General features: G+C 52.7%; 1 protein-coding gene across 1 annotated transcript; it reads left to right on the forward strand.

Annotated features, from left to right (window-relative positions):
- Window positions 1-14,247: 14,247 nt before the first annotated feature.
- Window positions 14,248-21,724, forward strand: Igsf8 (immunoglobulin superfamily, member 8). The gene is made up of 7 exons (NM_080419.2): window positions 14,248-14,474; window positions 18,032-18,409; window positions 19,236-19,697; window positions 19,918-20,325; window positions 20,435-20,848; window positions 21,174-21,304; window positions 21,465-21,724. The coding sequence occupies exons 1-6, from the start codon at window positions 14,417-14,419 to the stop codon at window positions 21,287-21,289; spliced, it is 1,836 nt and encodes a 611-aa protein (NP_536344.1). The 5' UTR covers window positions 14,248-14,416; the 3' UTR covers window positions 21,290-21,304; window positions 21,465-21,724.
- Window positions 21,725-22,120: the final 396 nt, after the last annotated feature.

A 22,120-nucleotide genomic window follows, 5' to 3' on the forward strand; every position in this document is an offset into this window, starting at 1 on the left:
CGCCTCTTTAGCAACTGGCCCAGCTGATGGTCCTGTTTTGTCCCCGGTCTGTCCCCCTCAGCTCCTCTTAGCATTTCCCCATCCCATGGGCAGCTACAACCAAGAGAGAAGCAAGGGGAAAGGAATGGGGAAGGGGTAGCTGGAAAAAGGAGAGGTGGCCCCTCGAGAGCAGCCAGCTCATGGTCCTGGGACTAATTGCCTATATTTCCAGGTGGGGAAGCAAGGCTATAAGAATTCAGCAATCTTACTGGATAAGACAGAATCTCCCTGAGCTCACATCCAAGTTTCCAGAGAAAGCAACAGCCTGCTCCATCTGCTGTAAGGGGCTGCAAGGACGTTGTGACCAAGAAAGAATTAGAACTAGAATCAGACGACTCTTGCTTTTGAAGCTCCTTGCAGAACCAAAGCCTGGAGATGCTGCACCAGGCATGTCCCACTTGTTGCTCTTGGGCTCCATACGCCACCCCACCACCACCATAGCTAGGAATTTGGCCCAATACATCCTAACCTTACTTCAAACATTGAGATGCTTTGTAACAGTGTAGCGATTTTTTATTTGTTTGTTTGTTTTTTGACACAAGTTTTCTCTGTGTTGCTTTGGCTGTTGTGGAAATCGCTCTACAGATCTGGCTAATCCTTAAATTCAGAGATCCCCCTGCCTCTGCTGGGATTAAGAGAATGTGCCACCACCAACGTTCGTTCTCTCTCTCTCTCTCTCTCTCTCTCTCTCTCTCTCTCTCTCTCTCTCTCTCTCTCTCTCTTTCTCTCTCTCTCTGGATAATGTGATTTCATAGTTGTCCAGTGTGGTTTGTAGATGACATGAATGTTGTTGGTTATAACATTGTGACATGATTTTTAATGGTGGACACACCTGTAACCCAGTGTTCAAGACAAGCAAGAGTCTCCGCACTTAGAAGCAGTTGGGAAGGTGAAGGACAGAAGATATGAAAGAGCCAGGAAGGCCGCCCAAGTCCGGGCACAACAGGCACGTGGAAGCATTTCTGCCATTCTGTGTATGAAGCAGATGAGCCTCCCCTTCACTGCTACAGGGGAGCTTTGAGTGAGTCTGAGTCGGAGGTCGGTGAATGGTATGAGAAGTCAAATCTGGAAGGTGTAGCAGGAGGGCATGGAAGTCATTATCACCTCAAATACCAACTCTGTGGGACTAGAAAGAGCAAGGACTTCCTTGGTTCCTTCTGGGAGGAAGGGGTCAGGCAGACTCCACTGTGAGAGACCTGTTTAATGGCATGGGAGATCCTGGAGGTTGGGTCTGGGGGGAGGGAGGGGGCTTCACCTCCAGCTGAGAAGATGTCTTCAACATTACTCTCAATAGAAACAGGAACAGAGCAGATAACTCATGACCAGCCCAGCCGCTCTGGGGGCGGGGGGGGGTGTTGGCATCATTCATTTGTTGAAGAATGGAGGCTGGGGACAGAGAGAAGAAGATTTTCTGCCCCCACCGACTAGGAACAGTTAGAGGGATAAAGTTCTGCAGTGTCCCCATTTCTCTGGGCACCGAAATGTAGTGAGTGAGTGGACGCCCACTGAGCAGGGGCAGGTCTGAGAACCCTGGCTGGGAAGGAGGAGGGAGGCAATGAGGCATTGGCAGGAGTCCTAAGGTGCCCGCTGGCTGGGCTGGCTGGGTTGAGCCCCCTCTGGCCCTGGAGGGAGCTCCCTGTAGAGCGATTATGGACCTCTTGTCCAGGAAATCTACTCTCAGAGCACAGGGCTCACATCTGAATTCCCTAAATAGCTGGCCACCTCCGGCTCTGCAGCTGAGATTTTTCCATTACAGACACCGGAGGGTCAGCGCCTACCTGCCCCTAACTGTTTCCTCCTGGGCCTACGCAGGAAGGATGGGCCCTATAAGCACACATGGACTTTCTCATGGTCTGTGGTCCATTCTCATGGTCTGGGTCTGGAGTAGATGAGACTGGGAAAATCATGAGAGGAAATTAAACACAGTCCCTGTGTGTCAAGGACACAGAGAACAGCTGAAGATGTAAAGCTGGGGACGAAGGCTCTAGAAGATTTACCTGAAGGCTAGTGGAGTGTGGGGTTTAGGGGTGAATAGATGATCCTTTTGGGGGGTATAAGTAGCATCTATAGGCCTGAGCCAGAGTTCCTGAGTAATCGCCCTAGCCTCTTCAAGATATAAGGTAAGGCTGAAGAGAAAGGCTCTGAGTGCTCCCCCAACCTCCTCCCACCCCTGCTGGCACCTTCTTGTACTGCCCAGGCCTTCCCACAGCCTGGTTCTGCTGTCTCAGTAACGGAAAGGGCTGTGCCCTTCCTCTGCTTGCAAAGCCTGCTAGGGCTCCCTGCCATGTCCTGCATTTGAGTGACCAGAGCCCCAAGGACACTGTGCTCTGCTGTGTACTCGAGAGGCAACAAGTGACAGCAGGCAGAGCACCTACAGCCTGCTTCTCACCCACGCCTTCCTGACCACTCCCTTCACGGACCTATGGGAGTCTGTCTCAGACCCCAGATCACAGTGGAGGTAGACATCTGGCCCTTTAATCTCTAACTGGGGATCCAGACAGGGGGACTTATTTGAGTCAAGAGAGGAACAAAGGAGGAAAACCAGAAAGACCTGAGAACAAGAGGTGGGGACGGATGGCGGGAGTGGTCTTGAGAGAAAACTCAGAGTAGGACAAGGTCACAAGGGACAAAATGGAAAAGGCCCAAGCCTTTGGTCGGCAGAGATCTGGGAAGTAGGATGTGTATACACAGGGTAGGGAGCTGAGAGACATAGGAACATGTACTAGTGTGGAGGTGGGATGCTAGTTAGGACCGAAGGGGACACTCGTGTCTGGGATTCTGTGGGTAGGAATGTACCAAGTACTAACTCCGAAGGAGCTTCAGTCTGGGCAAGTGGTTCAGTTGGGTGACTTCCTAGGAAGCATGGAAACCTGGGTTCTATCCCAAATATCCCTAAGGTGAGGGTTGTAGAACAACCCCAATGCCTGGGAGGTAGAGGCAGGAGGATCAGAATGTCAAGGTCACCCCAAGCTACATAGCAAGTCTGAGAAGCCGGCTCAGACAAGATGAGAGAGCCTGCCTCCTCCTCCTTTAAAATGATGGGGACAGGGCAGCGCTTGCTCAGATGTGTGCACCCCATTTATTACGAATTAGTAGTCCGCCTAGGAGCGTGTGGTGTGCACGTGTCCGTGTGCAGGCATTCACGCGGGCTACAGGGAAAGCTGTGCGTTACTGTGGGTGTACGTGAGAGTCCATGGGAGAGTGTGTAAGGGGGAGGGAGGGTGGGCGCTCAGCTGCAGATGGACTTGTAAACGAAACAGTTTTGTTTCCTAAGTGACTGGCCTCCTGGGGCCTCCAGCCCAGACTTGAAGGTTGTTTCAAGATCATGAAAGAGAGAATGGGAGGGACAGAGGGTGGGAAGGAAGAGCTGGGAGAGACTCCATCACTCCCCACCCCCACCCCCACCTCCACCCCTGTTCCTCTCCTGCCCCCGCCCCCTCACCCCACTCCTCTTCTCCTCCATCCCTCTTGCTTGCCTCTCCTGCTGCCAGCCCCCTGGGCTGTCCTGTCTCTCCTGGTCCCTGAACCTCTCATCTTCCTTTCTAATGTAGTCTTGTCTCAGCTGCCAGACTTCTGGAGCCTTCTGGAGTGTGGGTGACATTTTTTTTTCTTTTCTTTCAAAGAAAGACCCCCATGGGGTGAAAAATTAGTTGGGAGACTAGAAGGCCCAGGATGGCCTTAATTAATGTCTCCTTTTTTCCTAGCTCTCCGCTCACATTCCCTCAGACTGTAGTGGCCTGGCTCCAGGTCACAGATGTAGCTGCCCCAGGCCTGCTACTACCTCAGTTTCCCCACTGAAGTACAGGGACTGTGTGGGTTTTCTTCTCTTTTCCCTGATATTGGTTCTCCTGGCTAGCTCGTGGGTCTCTCTTTTCAGTGTACTTGGTGTAGCTTCTAAAAGTTCTTTTCCTTGGACTCTCCTGCCGTCCGCCATCTTTAATCCCCTCCCCCATGGTGTTCTTGTCCTTTTTTTGATTATTCAAAATACATTGTTTAGAATTGGGAAAAGAGAAAGATAAAGGCACTGAGAAGCGGCCTCCTGGTCTCCTGTATCCTAACCCATTATCTCTTTGCTTTCCTTGCTTCTCTGGATCCAGAAAGGTCTGCATTGGATTCCCATCCAATGGGACACACAGGTCGGGGTGTTAAGGATATTGAAAAAGAAAAGATTTTTGTGTCTGCTGTCTTGGGCTCAGTGGTGCACCTGCCTTTCCTGAGGCCTGAGTCATGGACTGGTGCGGTGCACACTTGCCTAAAAGTCAGGTCCCAGTGGTGCTACTGGCCACTTGGATGACCTTGGGCAGGCTGTCACCTATTTTGTCTCCCGGGTGACAAGGGGTGCCAGAAAGCCTGTGAGATCTCCTTTCACCTCTGGCGCTCCCCAAACTCTGGGCTACTTCCTCTTACTCATGCCTAGCTCAGGGGAGCAGTAGCCTGCAGTTCCCCTGGGCTGAGAGGAGACAAGGGGGCAGTTGTTCCTGCCCAGCCTTGTTAGTAGGTACAGGTGTGTCTATTTCAATTAATGTGAGTATAGGAAATGAGTCTGAACCCTTTAGCTCTTGGCATAGAAACAAAGGAAGGCCTGTTTGGTTTTGGTTTTGTTTTATTAGCAAAGATGACCTCTATATTTTACACAGAGCCACCATGGAGGTGGGCAGGGTCTGGGTATTCTTTTGGACTAGGGATCCTGGCATCTCTTGGGTGGTATTCAGGGAACATATAACAGGCGAGCCTGTCTTCGGAGATCTTTTGGACTGTGGCGATATGAAAGGTGTCAGGGAGGAGAGGGTTAATGGGGCTTGCTGAGTTTGGGGGCAGGGGTCACAGCTGGGCCCTGCAGGGTTCCTGTTTGCCTTTGATTCCATCTGTGTGGGGAAGGAATGGTCCCCCAGCCCCCTGAGGTAGGTTTGCTTTGGCTGAGGATCTGACCCAGCCGCTGGCCCAGAGCTTCCCCACCCTCCCATTCCTCCTATCAAGGGGCAGCCTGGCCTGGCCCCTAGCCTCCTCCTTCCTGCCTGCCTCCTTCTTCCCTTACCATGCCCTTCCTCCTCAGCCAGCATCGAGTTCCGTTTTTCTGCTTGTCCCCTTTGGCATTCTGTATGCCCAACAAGGACAGGGCGCCCTGTAAACATCTGGCACGCCGAGCCATGGCCTCTGTCCTATGTAACGCACTTCCAGAGTTCTAGGGAGGTTGACCTCCTCTTTGCCTCAGTTTCTCTTAGAGTCCAGGATCTTATCCCTAGAGGAATATGGCGTAATCAGCAGTGTGTGCTCCTTGTGATGCTATCGAGCCACTGAGACATTCAGTCTGTACTTGTTGAGACCTTACTGTATGCCCCATTCTGGGCCAGTACTGGAAAGACCACCATAACCCCGAGTCACGGTTCCCACACTTACAGTCCTTTTGCTTCGCACCCCAGCCTCCAAACCCCTCCACCCCATTCTTTGACCCTACTTCCCCAGAGTGGGTACTGAGCCTTTGAGATTTCTCCATTTCCTTAATCTTCCTGCAACTTCTCCACTGACTGGCTAAGTGAAGGATTCTCATCCTAGCTTTAAGTTTAGGTGCCAGGCCTGGACCTTACCCCAAGGTTCCCACTAGACGTGGCATCTGTCCGTACCCTGACATTGGATCCTCCAGACTCCGAAACTAAAGACGACGCATGTTAATTTAGTTCTCGTACCAACTCTGCTTTACAGATAGGGAAACTGAGGCACCCAATCAAGTGGGGGATCTGGGACTCAGACCTAGTCTATTTGGCTCTAGGGGCTGCAATGGTAACAAGAAAGAGCACAGATGATAAAGGGGAGGGAAAGAGAACAACAGCGCTCTGTGAGCTAGGCGCTAATGCCTGCTGATTGCACATGGTTAGACTAGAAGGTGATATCAGCTCCAAGATGAGAGAGATGATGCTCAGCCGGAAGAATCAAGAAGGTCTTCACGGAGGAGGTGGCCTTTTAATTGAGTCTTGATAGATAGGAGAGATCTGGCTCCGTGAGACGGAACCCTGTAGGTTCGGGACATCAGGGGCTGCAGTAGCATCCAGAGTATAGAGGAGAATGTGAAGTCAATCTGGGAAGTGGATACAGAGAGCCTCGAATGTCAGACTAAGTGTTATCCTAAATGCCAGCATTCTGTTAAAAAAAAAAAAAGAAGAAGAAGGAAAATAAAAACCTGTGATGCTAAAAGTCACCTGGATACGTGTTAAAAATACAGAACAGTGGGGCCAGGCTCAAAGATTCTGATTCATGAGGGCGGGGGTGGGGAGTGGGAGTCTGTATTTTTACCACCGAGAAAGTTTGAGAAATATTGCTATAAACAATATGGAGACATTTAAAGTTTCTGAAGAAAGAAATCATCTCATTCAAATTGTACCCTGGGTAAGACTCCTTTGATTGAAGGGGGGGGTGTGTGTGCGCACGTAAGCGCATGGGTGTGAGGTGTGGGGCTGGAAGGAAGAGATAGGAGCTATCAGGGAGAGGGTGTGGCAGGAGAGGAGGTGGGGGGGGAACAGCAGGGGTGAGCATTCAGGACTCCGTAGCTGGTTGCTTGCCAGGGCAGGGGAGGAAAGACTTGTGGAGTGGGGGTGTTGCGCAGCTCTGACTGTTATGAAGTTGGGAAACAAGCTATCACATCCCTGTGGTGGGTTGTGAGGCTGAGGTGTTGTGTGTGGTCAGGCTGCAGGAGGGGCTTCTTGAATAGATGAGACAGGACTGGACCTCCGCAGGGAGCATGGGCTGTGGAAGTCACCTGCATAGAGATGACCATGGAGGCAGAGGTCACTAAGGTGGGGGAATCTGGAGGACAAATGGCAAGAGTCTTAGGAAGAAATGTGTTCAATACTTAAGCCAAAGATGAGCCTAGACCAGCGGCTCTGAACCTGTGGGTCATAACCCCTGTGTGGCTAGAAAGACCTTTTCATGGAAGTCACACATCAGCTATCCTGCATATCGGAGATTTACATTCTGTCTCATGACACTAGCGACTTTACAGTTGCGAAGTAGCAAGGGGCATAATTTTATGGTTGGGGGTCACCACAGCATGAGGAACTGTATTAAAGGATTGCAACATTAGGAAGGTTGAGAACCACTGGTCTAGAAGATGGTGAGGTAGAGAAGCCAGAAAGATTGAGAGAGCTAGACCAAGCTAAGGACCTAGAGTTGAGAGAGGAACCGTTATAAGAGCATAAGAAAGAACTCTAAAAGCCAAGTTCCAGTTGACAAAGGGAAATGAGGCTGGTTACTTCTTTTTTTTTTTTTTTTACCTCAGACACCTCTGAGGTGACTGTTGTGACCTCTAAGGAAGCCATCTTCATGGCAGGTCAAACCTGGAAACAACAATCTTCCCCCCCCCCCCCAACCTCATTCCACACTAACAGGGCATGTGGTGAGGAAGCTGGAGGCTGAAGCAGGCCACCTTCTTTCAAGAAGATTGCTTTAGGAAATAGAAAGGAAAGAAGACAGTGGGTAACTGAGGAGGGGGTGTGAGGGATGCGGGGCTAGGGTCCTGTGTGGAGGACTCTCTTCTCCTGTTCACTGGGCCTACCCCACTGCCCATGTGCCATAGCACTCACCATAACTTATCTTCCTGACAATGACCAGGAAACAGTGAGGTCAGTGCGGCCATGGCTCCCATTATAGAAATAATGGAACTGAAGTTAGGGACAGTGCCCCCTGGCTGTGAGAACCAGGTCTGCCCAAAGCCTTACTGTCTAGCCCCGACATACCAGCCCCACCTACTCAGACCATACATTTTATGTTTGTTTTGGTTGGCCCCTTCATCCCAAGAACATCAAGAGGTAGGGTCCTCTGTGCCAACACAGTGCCAATGTAGAGTGGCTGGTTCTCCTTCTTGGTGTTCCCTGTCACCATGGCTGGCAGCTGGTCACACCTCCATACCCATGTCATGCCCCAGACACCAGTTTTGTGTCCACAAATGGAGTCAGAATGCCTAGAAAGTAAATCTCAGACTGACCACTAATTGGACAGAAGGTTTCCTGAACTCATTTACCCAGTCACTAACTCTGCGTGCAGGGCAAAAATGCTTAAGGAACATAGATTATTACTTTCTGCCCTCGATCTCCAAGGTCCTAGCCTTTAGAGTGCAATTTCTCTTTCACTGGATGTGGTCTCCAGCACCTTCCCTCTTTGGAGCACAGAGCCTGCCCTTGCTAGGTTGCCCAGGAAGCGGTGTGGCTTGATTTTTGAGCGACAGATGTTTGAGTTCTGAAATAGGAAACTTTCATGTGTGGGTGGAAGTGGTCAGGGCGAGATAGAATCAGAGATCAGAGGAAACAGAAGTGTCCACCATGGAGGCCATGGGGTAACCAGAGAGAAAAGACTGATTTCCTCTAGTCACTCCCTGCCCTCACACACATACACACACACACACACACACACACACACACACACACACACACACACACAGAGGAGGAGGAAGAAGAGGAGGAGGAGGAAGAGGAGGAAGAGGAGGAAGAGGAGGAATAATTAGAATTGGCAGTGGCCTTGAGAAGCTCAGTCAAAATAAGAAGGCAGATTGAAACAAGCTCTGTATATACAGTTCAATGTGGAAAATGCCATCCGAGGGCCAACGGCAGATGTTGTGAGTGCGTGTAGAAATGTGTGTGCGCATGCGTGCGTGTGTGCGTGTATGTGTGTGTGTGTGTGTGTGTGTGTGTACGTGTGTGCGTGTGTGCATGTGTGTATACGTGTGTGTGTGTGTGTGTGTGTGTGTGTGTGTGTGTGTGTGTGTGTGTCTGGGTATTGAGGATTGTCTTACCATCGGGACCCAGCTCCCACTCGCTCCCATGGCCAGCACTCTCACCCCCACTGCTCCATCTGTTTCTTTGTTTTTGCAGTTTTTATTTCTGGCTTTGTTTTTCCGTTACTTTCCTAATAGAGAGCCTTTGGAAAAATTCCATCCTTGTTTCAGTTGGACCAAGCAAAAAGGGAATTGTCCACTCTTCAGCCAGAATAGCCAAGGGGTACTGGCCTCCTTCAGAGTCCAGGTGGACAAGTGGACAGGCAAGGACTGATGGGAAAGAGGCCGAGGAAGACGCTCAGCTGAGACCAGGGAGGTCTAAGCAGGAGCATCAGAGCTTGCGTGAGCTGGCTGGGCAGGCTGTGCATCCCACACCACCCCTTGCACCTCCCTGCCTTCTGTTCTGGTTAGAGGGGAGAACAGAGAAGCCCTTCCATGCTGGGGTGCTTTGGACTGGGTCTCAAAGCTCTTTCCTCGTCTGGGAGGCTGTGAGGAGCTGAGACCCCAGAGTCAGAAGTCTTTGGCGTGTGTACATGAAACCTGTTCTTCTCTCTTTCCCTCAAAGTCCCAGCACACAGCTCTCATTGTTTCCTCTTATCCGGGACCTCTAGCCCTGCACTGACTTATTCAAGAAATACTTATAAAACACCTACTGTGTGCTACATACACCATACCACATATATCACATACACCACACACACACATACACATATACCACATCACACACCACACATATCACACACACACACACACACACACACACACACACACACACACACACACACACACACCACATTACACACCGCACATACATCTCACACACACACATACATATACCACACCACACCACAACCATACATACATCACACACCCACCCACCACATTACACTATATATACACACACAAGGCACGCATATTCACACACACTGAATGTATGCAGGTCACCATACAGGAGAGGAGACATATGTTCAGGACATTTAAGCTCATTTGCCTGTGAGCGTTCCTGTTTATTTGCTATGCAAACTTGGGTAAATTGCACAAGGTCTCTGCTCCCGCTTCCTGGCTGTAACATGGAGGGAGGTAAGCACAGTTCTTAGCTTCCAAGGCTGTGGCGAGGACTGAATGAGCAAGCCTAGTGTGTACACAGCGCCCAACACAAAGCCGCCTTTCAGTCAGCCCAGCGTTTGTTCCTCACCTCACTCAGCTGGAGGCAGACAAACCCGTAAATGACCTGTTCTTCAAATTTGCCTCTTGCTCAACCTGGTGACTCAGAAGCAGTCACCTGGTGCTAACCACCTCTTGCCCCCGAGGCTCAACTAACACCCAGTCCGCAGAGCTGTCTACTGGACTGCTATTTCCTGACTTCATTGCGGCCTACTCTGCTCGGGATCTCACAGAGAGTGAGAGTGAGGCCTGCTTTTGCTCTTTGACACCCTCCAGATGGGATTCTGAACCAGCGGGTCCCTCTCAGCTGCCTGGGGACAGAGCACAAGTCCAGGGAGCCTGGGGGGGTGGGGAGTGGGTGGTGGGGGTGGTGGGTGGAACCCAGATACCTACACCATAGGGCTAATGAACACAGGCCTTGGCAGGGTAGAAAGCTGAGGGGGATTCCAGCTCAGAGGGATCCATGAGTAGCATTCCAAAGTGGGCAGCAGCTGGCATTCACTCTGGGAGAAGCAATGGCTAGGCCCACTCAGTGGGTCAGAACCAGGTCATGCCAAGGCCCAAGTAGTATAGTGGCTCCTCTATTCTTGAACAACTGTGCTGCCCGCTTGGCACTGGGCTTGAGAACTAGAAGTGTGAGCTCTGTCAGGGCAAGAGGAGGGACCAGGGCACACACACACACACACACACACACACACACACACACACACAGAGGGGGGAGAGAGAGAGAGAGAGAGAGAGAGAGAGAGAGAGAGAGAGAGAGAGAGAGAGAGAGAGAGAGAGAGAGAGAGAGAGAGAGAGAACAGTATAAGGCTTTACACAACTTGCTCAGGGGAGAAAGAAGTGGTAGAGTATGCTTGGGGGGCCACTTTGTGGGAATGTGTCTGGGTGTGTTTGATGCTTGCATGTTTGTGCTTGCTTACACACCTGCTTCATCCCCTGCGTGAAGTTGTGGTCCAGGTGATGGGTAGGGTTTTTCTCTTCCTTTGACTCTGACCCTTTCTGTAACCGCTCAACAATTCAGCAGAGAGAACTTCCCCTTCGGTTCATCAGTTCATCCAGGTGAAGGCTTTGTAAACACACACAGACACAAGACATTCTTGTGTGGGATCTTAGGCTCCCTCCGAGCTGGACTTTACACATACTAAGGAGGCAGGGGATACCATACCATTATGTGTGTGTTTGTGTCGTTTTCTTATTAGCTTAGTGGCTGGTGTGCTTGTCAGTGTGTCTCTATAGCTGTGTGTGTGTGTGTGTGTGTGTGTGTGTGTGTGTGTGTGTGTGTGCTGGGCTTATATTTCTTTTCTCTTTCTTTCTGTGATATTTGCTTTCACCACGCAACAGGCTAGAGGATCCTAGCTCAAATCTGAATTTGGACTCCAAGAAATCCAACACTGGACAGCGAGTCTAACACGCCTTAGGTCCTCCATGCCTCGGTTTCTATAGAGATGAGAAGTGCTAACCTCACAGGTTCTGGGAAAACGAAATCAGTTCACGTTACAGAGCCTGCACAGGGCAGAACACGTCACCTCAACAGTCTTGTCTTTGAACATGCTTCTCTCTGAGGGGCATTGTTCTCTTGCTGTGACTATAGCATATGACATTTCAGCCAGATTATAACTGTTTCAGGGAAGGCCTTGGGTCTTAATTACCTCTAACGATACTCATGACACCTTACTGTCATCTAGATGCTTCATACACATGCCATCTGGAGGCTGAATGTTGTTAAATAACCACATGGAACGAGACTGGTGACTGAAGTCTGCCCACATGTGGCAGTACGTGGAACTGTGGGTGGGGATCTGGTTTGATGGTCACAACAGTGTCCACGTCTCTACAGTCTCAGGCTTCCTCTCAATCCATGCTTTAGTCTAATCTTAAGTCTGCCTGGAAAGGTCTCTTCCTTTTTGCCTCACTCCACCCCAGAACGCCAGTTTCCATACTGCATAAGTCTGTGTGAGTGTGGGGTGTCCTCCAGTCTTTGACGTTGATCTGGCCCTCCTTTGCCGCATGTGCGTGTGTTTGAGCATTGCCCCGCTGGGTGTGTGCGCAACACCTTTCTGTGTGAAGCCCCTTGGTTTCAGTGGGGAGCCATGTGCCTGCATGTGGTGAGCCTCGTGCCTGGCGTTTACTCCCCTCCCCCAACTTTCCAAGTTACATAAGCATCTTAGGAGTGAGACAGTCCTGGACTTTGGGCTCCCTCTGCTGGCCACTGCTGGACTGCACAGTTTTGGGAGGGGTGTGTAAACGTTCTCCTAGCCCAGCCCCTAACCCCTGTGTACTGGCACGGGAGTCCCTTTGTCCCAAGCTACAAGGTAATCTCCTGGAAGAGAGCTCCTCCTACTCCATCCCATATGCTTATACCGAGTGCTGACTGTTAACTTGTTTATTCAAAACACGCAGGATATCCCTGAGAGTTGGGGACCTTGAAAGCCTTGCTGACTAGGGCACTACTAAAATCCAGTACAAGGTCTGGCCCGCTCAGTACCCTGCAACATGAATGAGTTTTCGCCCTTAACAGAGTGAACAGTGGAGTACAAGAAAAGATGGGAACCGTCAGACTTGAGGTTTTGTGGATTTGTTTTGTTTTGCTCTTTTGTTTGTTTTGAGACAGGATATATGTGGTTTTGGCTGGCCTGGAAGTCACAGAGATCCATCTGCCTCTGCCTCCTGCGTGCTAGGGTGTGCACACCAGACCTGAGCTTTAAAGTAACACTTTAGTTACCTTAAAATCTGTGTGGCCTTGGGCAAGACACATAACTATTTTAAAAGGCCAGGTCTCTCTTGTGTTAAATGACTTTGCTTGTAAAATAACCTGTAAAGTTTAGAAAGGATATCTTCAGGTGGTGGCGGTGTTATTGTGAAACCATCCCATAAATGGCTATGATGATGATAATCATGATGTTGTGATGGTGATGGTGATGATGATGATGATGACCGACTTTCAAACCGGTACCAGAAAGTCATTCAATCCACTCAACCTCCAGCTAAAGGGAGAATGCTTTCTCCCAAAGTCTCCCGGTAGCTTGCAGTTTTCACATGGCTCAACATGGCTTCTAGAGAAACAGTGTGAAGAAACCAGGCTTGGGATATATCCAGGTGACAAGGAGCAGGTCCCTTAGCCTCTTGCTAGGCAGTCTTGGGCGACCAGGGTTGGAGTTCTGACTTCCCTATAGATTCCCTATCAGTGTTTCTCTGTGGTTGCTGAATGTGGCTTCCACTGGCAGCCCCACGAATACGACTTCTGAGAAGAGGAAGTCACCGCTGGCCCGGATCTCTTTTCCTGTCTGTGCCTCAGTTTTCTCAATAGGAAGCAGTAAGCGAGGGAGCAGGGGTGAAGGGGACAAGTAGGGAATGGAGGTGAAGATCTAGACGTGTTCTAGGCCACTTCCCCCTAATGGGCACTTCCGCGCCCTGGTTTTGCAGGCTGAGCCGCCCCTTCTTCCCATCCTGGCCCCACCCTACTCTCCGCCTTTTTCACAGTTGGAGACATGGCTTTGGGAAGAGGTTTCTCTTCCTTTTTCCTACCTCCAGGCTAGCTCCACCTTCCCCAGCAAAGAGGTGTGTTACGTCCTCTCGTTGGAGACTCCAATTGGTAGAAAGCAGTTTAACGCAAAAACAAAACACCCCCATAGTTACCGTGTGCATGAAACGTATGTGCATGATCTCAGCTAATAATCGCCGTAACTCCTCGAGTGTTTACAATCTCTGTTCCGTACGTGGCGGGGGGGGGGGGGGAAGTGAGCTTGAAAGCATTGAGCTGAACAAGGATCTTCCAGCTAGGAAGTCTGGACCGCTAACCCACTTCCCTTTCGCTTTGCATTCTGACCGGGTATTAGAACAGATTTCCAGCGATCTTCCAGGACTCTGAAGCCCCTTTGGGTCCGCTTCACGTCCAGGAAACCGTGGGTCAGGCCATGCCTACATAAATCAGCAGGGTTTGCTGCCAAGACTCAGTGGCCCACATCACCCAATTGGATTCTGAGTGCGTAACCACAGTCACCCCATCATGCATCCCCAGAGGCCCTGCAAGCACCCCATTCTCCCTGGAAGGCTGGCAGGTGCAGGGCGGGGTGCCCTCTGAGCGAGGAAATGGGGGTAGAGGAGCCCAGGTGCCGCCAGTTCGCCCAGCCTGAGGCCAGAGGCGGAGCCACCATCAGGGTCGAAGTCTGGCCCAGGCGACGGCCTGGGGCGGGGCGAGGCGGGGGCGGGGCCGGGCAGCGGGGCGCGGCTGGGACTGGTCTCCCGAGCTGCGGAGGGCGGGAAGAGCGGCGGGAGGAGGGGAAGAAGGGTGGAGGGCGGGGAGTTGGCGGCTCCCGCTCGGCTGGGCTCTGCGCACCCACGCTTCACTGCTCCGCTTTCTGCCCCCCACCTGGGCATGCGCCCCCCGCGGCCCTGGCCCCCCAGAGCCCACGCCGCCCCCAGGAGTCTCCTCAGAGCCGCCTACGCAGAATGGGCGTCCCTAGCCCCACGCCGCTGAGTTCGCTCCTGCTGCTGCTGCTAATACTTGGTAAGCCAGGTGGTGGTCGCCGCGTCCCTGTCCCGGCCGGGTAGGTGCCTAACACCGTGCAGCCCACCAGCCCACCTTCCTAGCATTTCAGAGCTGGTTGCATCCCTACTTCTCCAACAGACGTGCCTCCACTGTCTCTGGGCTCGGCGTCTCGCTTCCTTTTGCGCCTGTCTGCCCAATCAGTTATGGGGAGGGTGGTGGTGTCCTCGCTCTAGGTTCCTAGCTGGGGCATATGGGCGACCTACTGAGGTATCCCCTGAGACACCATCGGGCCTCCGGAGGCAGGCACCACTTCTCATCGGTTACACCCAGCGTCTGGGGTCGTTGCTACCAAATACCGTGACAACCTTCTGCCCCACTCTCGGCTCAAGGCCTGGTTTTGGGTGTTTGCTCTGCGTGGGCAGTGCCTGGCGGTCTTCATAATTGCCTAGAGTTGGCTGGAGGCCCAGGGGCTGATTCTGACCACGATCTCTGAAAAAAGTCTCCCCAACACCCCCACCTCCCAATATAACATGTCACCATCTGAGGCTTCTTCCCTCACGTGTCTCCACCCTGGGCCAGTTCCCTCTTTGCCCTTCTTCCACGCTCCCAGATATTTGCCTGGTTGTCAGACTCAGTTGGTCCCAACATCCCTGCCTCAGGAGAAACCAGGCTCCATGGAAACTGAACCTGGGATCTCTAAGCACCCAGTGTCTGTCCTGGTGGGTGTTTATGATGGTGTGTTTTCTGGGCCAACCTTGCGTCATGTCTGGTGTGTGTGTGTGAGTGTGAGTGTGTGTGTGTTGAGGCCTGTGGAGGTTGCTAACATTACCATGTTTGGGGTCTGACTTGGAGGGCTCCCTGTAGGAGGTGTTCTGGGAAAGATATGGCATGGAGCAGTTGCCAGGAGACTGAAGCCCTTGAAAGGAACGTGTGTGTGTGTGTGTGTGTGTGTGTGTGTGTGTGTGTGTGTTATGCATATGGAGAAGATACTATAGTGGGGCACCCCAACCTCCTTCTCTGGTTTATACCAGAACTGCGCAGTGTTGTACAGAATGGTTCCTTGGGCTTCTTGGGGCCAGGATGAAAACTCCTTTGGGAACAAGGCGGGAGGCAGAGTGATGTAGGGAGTTGAAGGAGCTGTGGGGCTTGGTTGCCTAGCGATTGCTTCTTTTCCTTTGGGCTTAACCCGAGCAGGGATGAGCCCAGGGGTGGTTGGGAGGAGTGAGTGTTATTCAGGGGCGGGAGAGGAGCTGAATGTCATCTTAGCCCACTGCAGCCAGCACTGGCATTCACTTCACAGATGATGTGAAATACCACTGTGTATCCAGTGAGGGTGGGGGGTGGATTTGAACTCAGAACTGACTCCAAAGCAGACCTTTGGCTGTTAGAAAGGAGGCAGCCCAGCCATTGAGAACCTTGTAGCAGCCTATGTTCTGAGGCTGTGGGGACAACTTTCCCATGGGGATCTCCAAGCATCAGCTTGTGTGGAGCCAGGAAGGTGGGAGGGGACCTTCTCAGCAGAGTTTACCCATGGGCAGCCAGGATGGTGTCAGCTTGGCTGCCTTAACCATCCTCCTGATTATGAAATGTGCCTGGAGCGATATGTGCCTGAGTCACACACATATACTCACGGGTTCAACATCAGAACTGGGAGCTCTTAGTGCTGAGAGATAGAAACTGAGACCCAGGAGAGGAAAGGGTTGGTCCCATGTTGGCTTTCTGACTCTAGCCTCTGCTTCAGGCGGTGGTCATGTGTTCTCTGCGTGACGTAGCCAGAAGAAGGAAAGGAGCGAGAACTGTAGAGCAGGCTCTCAGGCTCTTGGGTGGTTTCCTCCAGGGCCAGTAGCAAGCTGTGGACTTACCCCTGGAAATCCGGGAAATTACAGTTTTGTAAACCAGGGCTCTCCTTGGAAGCATCTCCGCCTTCTTGGTTTTGTCCCTCTTCAGGGGTGTGTAGAGGCCCTCCAGAGAGGGCAGGGACTTGGCCACAATGTCACATTTCACTTTACTTTTCTCATCTAGAAGAGAGATGGTTCTCACGGCCAGGCCTTCCGTGTTGGCTGGGAGAGAGCTCTAGACTCACATCTGTGGTTAGAACCTAGTGGCAGTGCTCCCTAGAGGTGCTCTCTGGGAGTTTCTTCATTTCTCTCATCTGAGGAATGATTGACAGCCCTTCTTGCATTCTAGGGTTCTGCGGTCTTACCTAGAAGTAGTGGAGAGGAGAAAGAAGCTGGACAGTCCAAGGTTTTGGAACCGGCTGTCTGTTGGAACAGGGGGTGGGGTAAAATGGGTGGAGGGAGGGAGAGAGAGAGAAGGGGGAAGGGGGAAGGGGCAGCAGGTGTTTGGGGTCTCCTTATTGAAAGGAGGTCTATGCAAATGCTGCGCAGATAGGCAAATCATATGTAAATGAAAGCTTTTGTTTGGGGGGCTGTGCATAGTGCATCATCTGGGTTAGCCAGAAGGTTGACAGATTCTGGGGGCGGGGAAGGGATCTTCTGCCCCAGGCCTGGGCAGAGCCTGGTTCTTGCCCCAGAAGCCACAGCTGCCTGTGTAGCCTTGTGGGCTGGGAGAAGCAGTGAGCTCATGGCACAGCTGTAGTGGGGAGGGTATTGTGTAGTGAGGACTGACTAGGTCCGTGCCCTGTCCAGCATGGTGCCCCATCCAGTGCAGTACCCCAGCCAGCCTGGGCCACTGGCTCCATTGTCTAGCCCAGGTGACAGAGCTAAGCCAAGCAGCCTTTCTGTAAGATGTTGTCAGCTCCCCTCCAGCAAAAGGCTCAGAATCCCTTAGCTAGAAGTTCTTTCTGAGCCCGGAGAGACGCCACACATGGCAGGGTAGGAGCGATAAAGATCCAGCCACGAGCTGGAGAGTTGGGAATCAGGCATGCTTCTTTTATTTGTTATTTCCAATTGCATGTGTATGAGGGTCCACATGTATGCATGGGTGCAGGTGCGTATATGTGAGTGTCTGTGTAAAGGTCAGAGGTCAACCTCAGGGGTCATGGCTCAGGAACCGTCCACTGCATTTATTCATGTGCGTGTGCGTGTGCGTGTGTGTGTGTGTGTGTGTGTGTGTGTGTGTGTGTGTGAGAGAGAGAGAGAGAGAGAGAGAGGAGACAACTTTCAGGATTCAGTTCCTTCCTTCCCTTGAGGGGCTCAAACCCAGGTTGTCAGGCTTATGTGGCTACTCACCAGCCACCGTGCCAAGCTTTTTCCATAGTTGCCGGGAATTGAACTCAGGTCCTGATGCTTGCATGGAAAGCATTTTACTTACCGGGCTGTCTATACCCCAGACTCCGGATGGACTCCTCTGTTCATGTAGGTGCTCTGCCTCTAGTTAGCTAGAGTATTCCTCTGTTCAGGTGGATCTGAACCTACGTGATGTGCTGGGATGCTGGTGTCTCGTGTCCCATCTTGTGTTCCCATCTGTGTCTTCGCCCAGCTATGTTCTAACCATCCCTAGGTTTCCCTTTCCTTCACAGGCAGCAGTCAAGAATGGTGCTGATGATACTGGCCATCAAGTGGGGACTCGTTCTCTCTAAAAAGATTCCAGTTCTTTCTGCTTTTACCCCACAGGAACCAGGTGCTACGCCCGGCAGGTGCATGTCCCCAGGGGACCTCTTTACCGGGTGGCTGGCACCGCTGTCTCTATCTCCTGCAACGTGAGTGACTATGAGGGCCCTGCCCAGCAAGACTTCGAGTGGTTCATGTACAGACCAGAGGCCCCAGCTACGTCCCTGGGCATTGTCAGCACCAAGGATAGCCAGTTCTCCTATGCTGTCTTTGGGCCTCGTGTGGCATCTGGTGACCTGCAGGTGCAGCGCCTGAAGGGAGATTCGGTGGTGCTCAAGATTGCTCGCCTGCAGGCCCAGGACTCTGGCTTTTATGAGTGCTACACCCCCTCCACAGATACGCAGTACCTGGGCAACTACAGTGCCAAGGTGGAGCTGAGAGGTACTGAGCTCTGAGCTAGGTGGTGAGAGAGCCTCACAAGCACTGGGGTTATAGGTATAAGCCAGCACGCTCAGATCTATTTTTGCTTCGTCTTCCTCCTTCTCTGTCATCTTCTTCCTTCTCCTCTTCTCCCCCCACCCCCATCTTCTCAGTACTGGAAATTGAACCTACAGCGTGGAACATACCAAGGGAGCACTCTACTAAGCTATATTCCCTGTGTTGTCTTTTGAGGGCTCACTCTTGTAGCCCAGGCTAGCTTACAACTAGCCTAGGTTGGCCTGAAACTGGTGACAAAACTCCCACAATTCACTGTGTAGCTCAGGCAGTATTGTGTCAGCTCCGGTGCCATCAAGCCAGTCTTTCCAGCAGTTTTTTTTTTTTTGGGGGGGGGGGAGATGGGCTGAATCAGAAACTTTCCAAGTTGACCAGACCAGCACTGAACTTGTTCTGTAGCCCAGACGGCCCTTGAACTTGACTCTTCTGCCTTAGCTTCCTGGGTAGTTGCGATTATAGGCCGGCACCATCAGGTCCAGCCTCTTAGTCTTTAGAGAAGGAAGACAGGATTACTTTTTTGAGTATTTAAAATGGGTCAGTCTTAGACATCAGAGTAGGGGTCAGTAGGCTTGCTCTGTGACATTCAGCAAGTAGTTATTGAATATCTTGATGTGCCCAGACCAAGCTTGGCATCTCTGCGGTATAGAAGAAAGCTACAGAGCACAGTTCTTACATTCTAGAAGCCTATAGAGTGTGTAGTGAAATAGGATACACACAGGAAACAGGAGGGATGCTGCTCCAAGCCCTCTCTCACTAAAGCCTTTCTCTCCAGTTCTTCCAGATGAGCTGCAGGTATCTGCTGCCCCTCCAGGGCCCCGAGGGCGCCAGGCTGCCACCTCCCCCTCACGCCTCACAGTGCACGAGGGGCAGGAGCTTGCGCTGGGCTGCCTGGCTCAGACCAAAACAAAGAAACACACACACCTGTCGGTGTCCTTTGGGAGAGCCATTCCGGAGGCGCCAGTGGGGCGAGCCACTCTACAGGAAGTAGTGGGACTGCACTCCGACATGGCGGTGGAGGCTGGAGCGCCCTACGCTGAGAGGCTAGCTTCTGGGGAGCTTCGGCTGAGCAAGGAAGGGACTGATCGGTACCGAATGGTGGTTGGGGGTGCCCAGGCTGGAGACTCGGGCACCTACCACTGTACGGCCGCTGAGTGGATTCAGGATCCTGACGGCTCCTGGGTCCAGGTCGCAGAGAAGAGGGCAGTCCTGGCTCATGTTGATGTGCAGACTCTGTGTGAGTGCAGCAGCATAGCCCACTGAGAGGGGGGGTGTCTCTCAGTTGGGCATCGGGAGTACCGCATAAACGTGGAGATACAAAGGCTATGGGGGGAAGGGTGAAATTCGGGTCCTGGGGTGAGGGAGATATAAGAGGCCTCTAAATTTCTGCAAAGAAGAATTACAGGTGGGGGGCCCAGGCATCTCAGTGACTCCTCCCATCTCCTGCTGTGTTTCAGCCAGCCAGCTGGCGGTGACCGTGGGACCTGGTGAACGTCGGATTGGCCCAGGCGAACCCTTAGAACTGCTGTGCAATGTGTCCGGTGCACTGCCCCCACCAGGCCGTCATGCTGCGTACTCTGTGGGCTGGGAGATGGCCCCTGCAGGGGCTCCTGGACCCGGCCGCCTGGTGGCCCAGCTGGACACGGAAGGTATAGGCAGCCTGGGCCCTGGCTATGAGGACCGGCACATTGCCATGGAGAAAGTAGCATCCAGAACCTACCGACTGCGGCTGGAGGCTGCCAGGCCCGCTGATGCAGGCACCTACCGCTGCCTCGCCAAAGCCTATGTTCGAGGGTCTGGGACCCGGCTTCGTGAAGCGGCCAGTGCTCGTTCCCGGCCTCTCCCTGTGCATGTGAGAGAAGAAGGTAAGAGGATGTTGAGCCCTTGACGGGGTTCAGAACTTATAGAGTTTATTTCCTAACCTCTTAGCCCCTGGGCCTTCACCTGGTAACCCCCGTGTTCTTTGCTCTGCAGGCGTGGTGCTAGAGGCTGTGGCGTGGCTAGCAGGGGGCACTGTGTACCGGGGAGAAACGGCCTCCCTGCTATGCAACATATCTGTGCGGGGCGGCCCCCCAGGGCTGCGACTAGCAGCCAGCTGGTGGGTGGAGAGGCCAGAGGAGGGCGAGCTGAGCACTGGCCCTGCTCAGCTTGTGGGTGGAGTGGGTCAGGACGGTGTGGCAGAGCTGGGAGTCCGGCCTGGAGGGGGTCCTGTCAGTGTGGAGCTGGTGGGACCCAGAAGTCATCGGCTAAGACTGCACGGCTTGGGGCCTGAGGATGAAGGCATATACCACTGTGCCCCAAGTGCCTGGGTGCAGCATGCGGACTACAGCTGGTACCAGGCAGGCAGTGCGCGCTCCGGGCCTGTCACAGTCTACCCCTACACGCATGGTGAGTGACAGCCACCATCTACCCACCTGTTCCTGCTCTGTTTGCCCCTTTCCATCTTCCTGTCTTCCCTTGCAATCCTTTTTCCACATCCCTTTGCATGAAGGGTCCCAAGCCGGCCTGAGTGCTGAGACCGGGGGTGGGGGGTGGTGGTGGGGGTGGAGGGGGGTGGGGGGGATGGGGGATGGTTGTGTTTGTGTGTGAAGTGTAGGTAGGCAGGACTGGCGCTTAGCTCTCCCTTGGGGAGGGCTGAGTCTAGAAAATCTGCAGGGGAGAGTGTCAGAGACCGTGGTACTCTCTGAGCAGAGCCTGTCTTCTTTTCTGCCAGCTGTGGATACCCTATTTGTGCCCCTGTTGGTGGGTACAGGAGTCGCCCTAGTTACCGGCGCCAGCGTCCTGGCTACCATCACCTGCTGCTTTATGAAGAGGATGCGGAAGCGGTGATCTGTAGCACCCCAGGTGAGGGAAAGGAGCTGCCTTCCTCAGGCTTCCTGTGCTGAGCTGTACCTGGCCTCCATCTGGGGGAGAAGCAGCCAGCTTCACAGTCCTGCAGGATCGTGTAGCAGGGTAAGGGCCAAAGGGAGCCTCTTCCTCAGCCGACTCCACATGCTCTTTCCAGTTCTTGCAGGTGTTGACTGTCTTCCAGCCAGTGCCACCCCTCCTCTGGTTGCCTGGATACCCTCTCCCTCTGTCCAGCCCACCTTTAATTTATTTGACCAGCCATCACCTAGAGTGGGAGACATGGCTCCCCTGTTCCCTCCTTCCCTCAAGTTTCCTGGCTGCCGTTCTTAGTCCCACACTCATGTTGTAGGAAGTCCAGTTCCTGTCCTCAAACTAGTTTTTCTAAAATGTGAATAAACTGGTTTTGTAAAATCGAGGCCTGTTGTGTCTTCTCTTGCGGTGAAGCTATAAAAGGCAGCATTGGGGGTGGGTGGGGGGAGTGGGGTGGTGGTAGGGTGGTTGCTGGACAACCTGGGCCTCTCTTCCCACCATAAACACCATCTGTCCCTTTGTGGGCCTTGTTACCCACCAACTGCATGAGGGGATGCCGGGGTCCCATCTGTTGTCCAAAATGTCTGTGCTGAGCCAAGTCCTAATGGGGCTTCTATTTGGGAAGGGGGACCTAGGAAGAGGAGGGGTGAGTTCCAGCTGAGCTCTGCCCCTTTCACAGAGCTCCAAGGGACGAGTCTTTTCTGAGCTCTCCAGACTGGGGCACACCCTCCTCTGGTCCATTTCTCCTGGTTGAACTAGTCTTGGACCAGACTCCTCCCACAG

The sequence above is a fragment of the Mus musculus genome, chromosome 1 (genome assembly GCF_000001635.26).
Source record: "Mus musculus strain C57BL/6J chromosome 1, GRCm38.p6 C57BL/6J".
NCBI classification, from domain to species: Eukaryota; Metazoa; Chordata; class Mammalia; order Rodentia; family Muridae; genus Mus; species Mus musculus.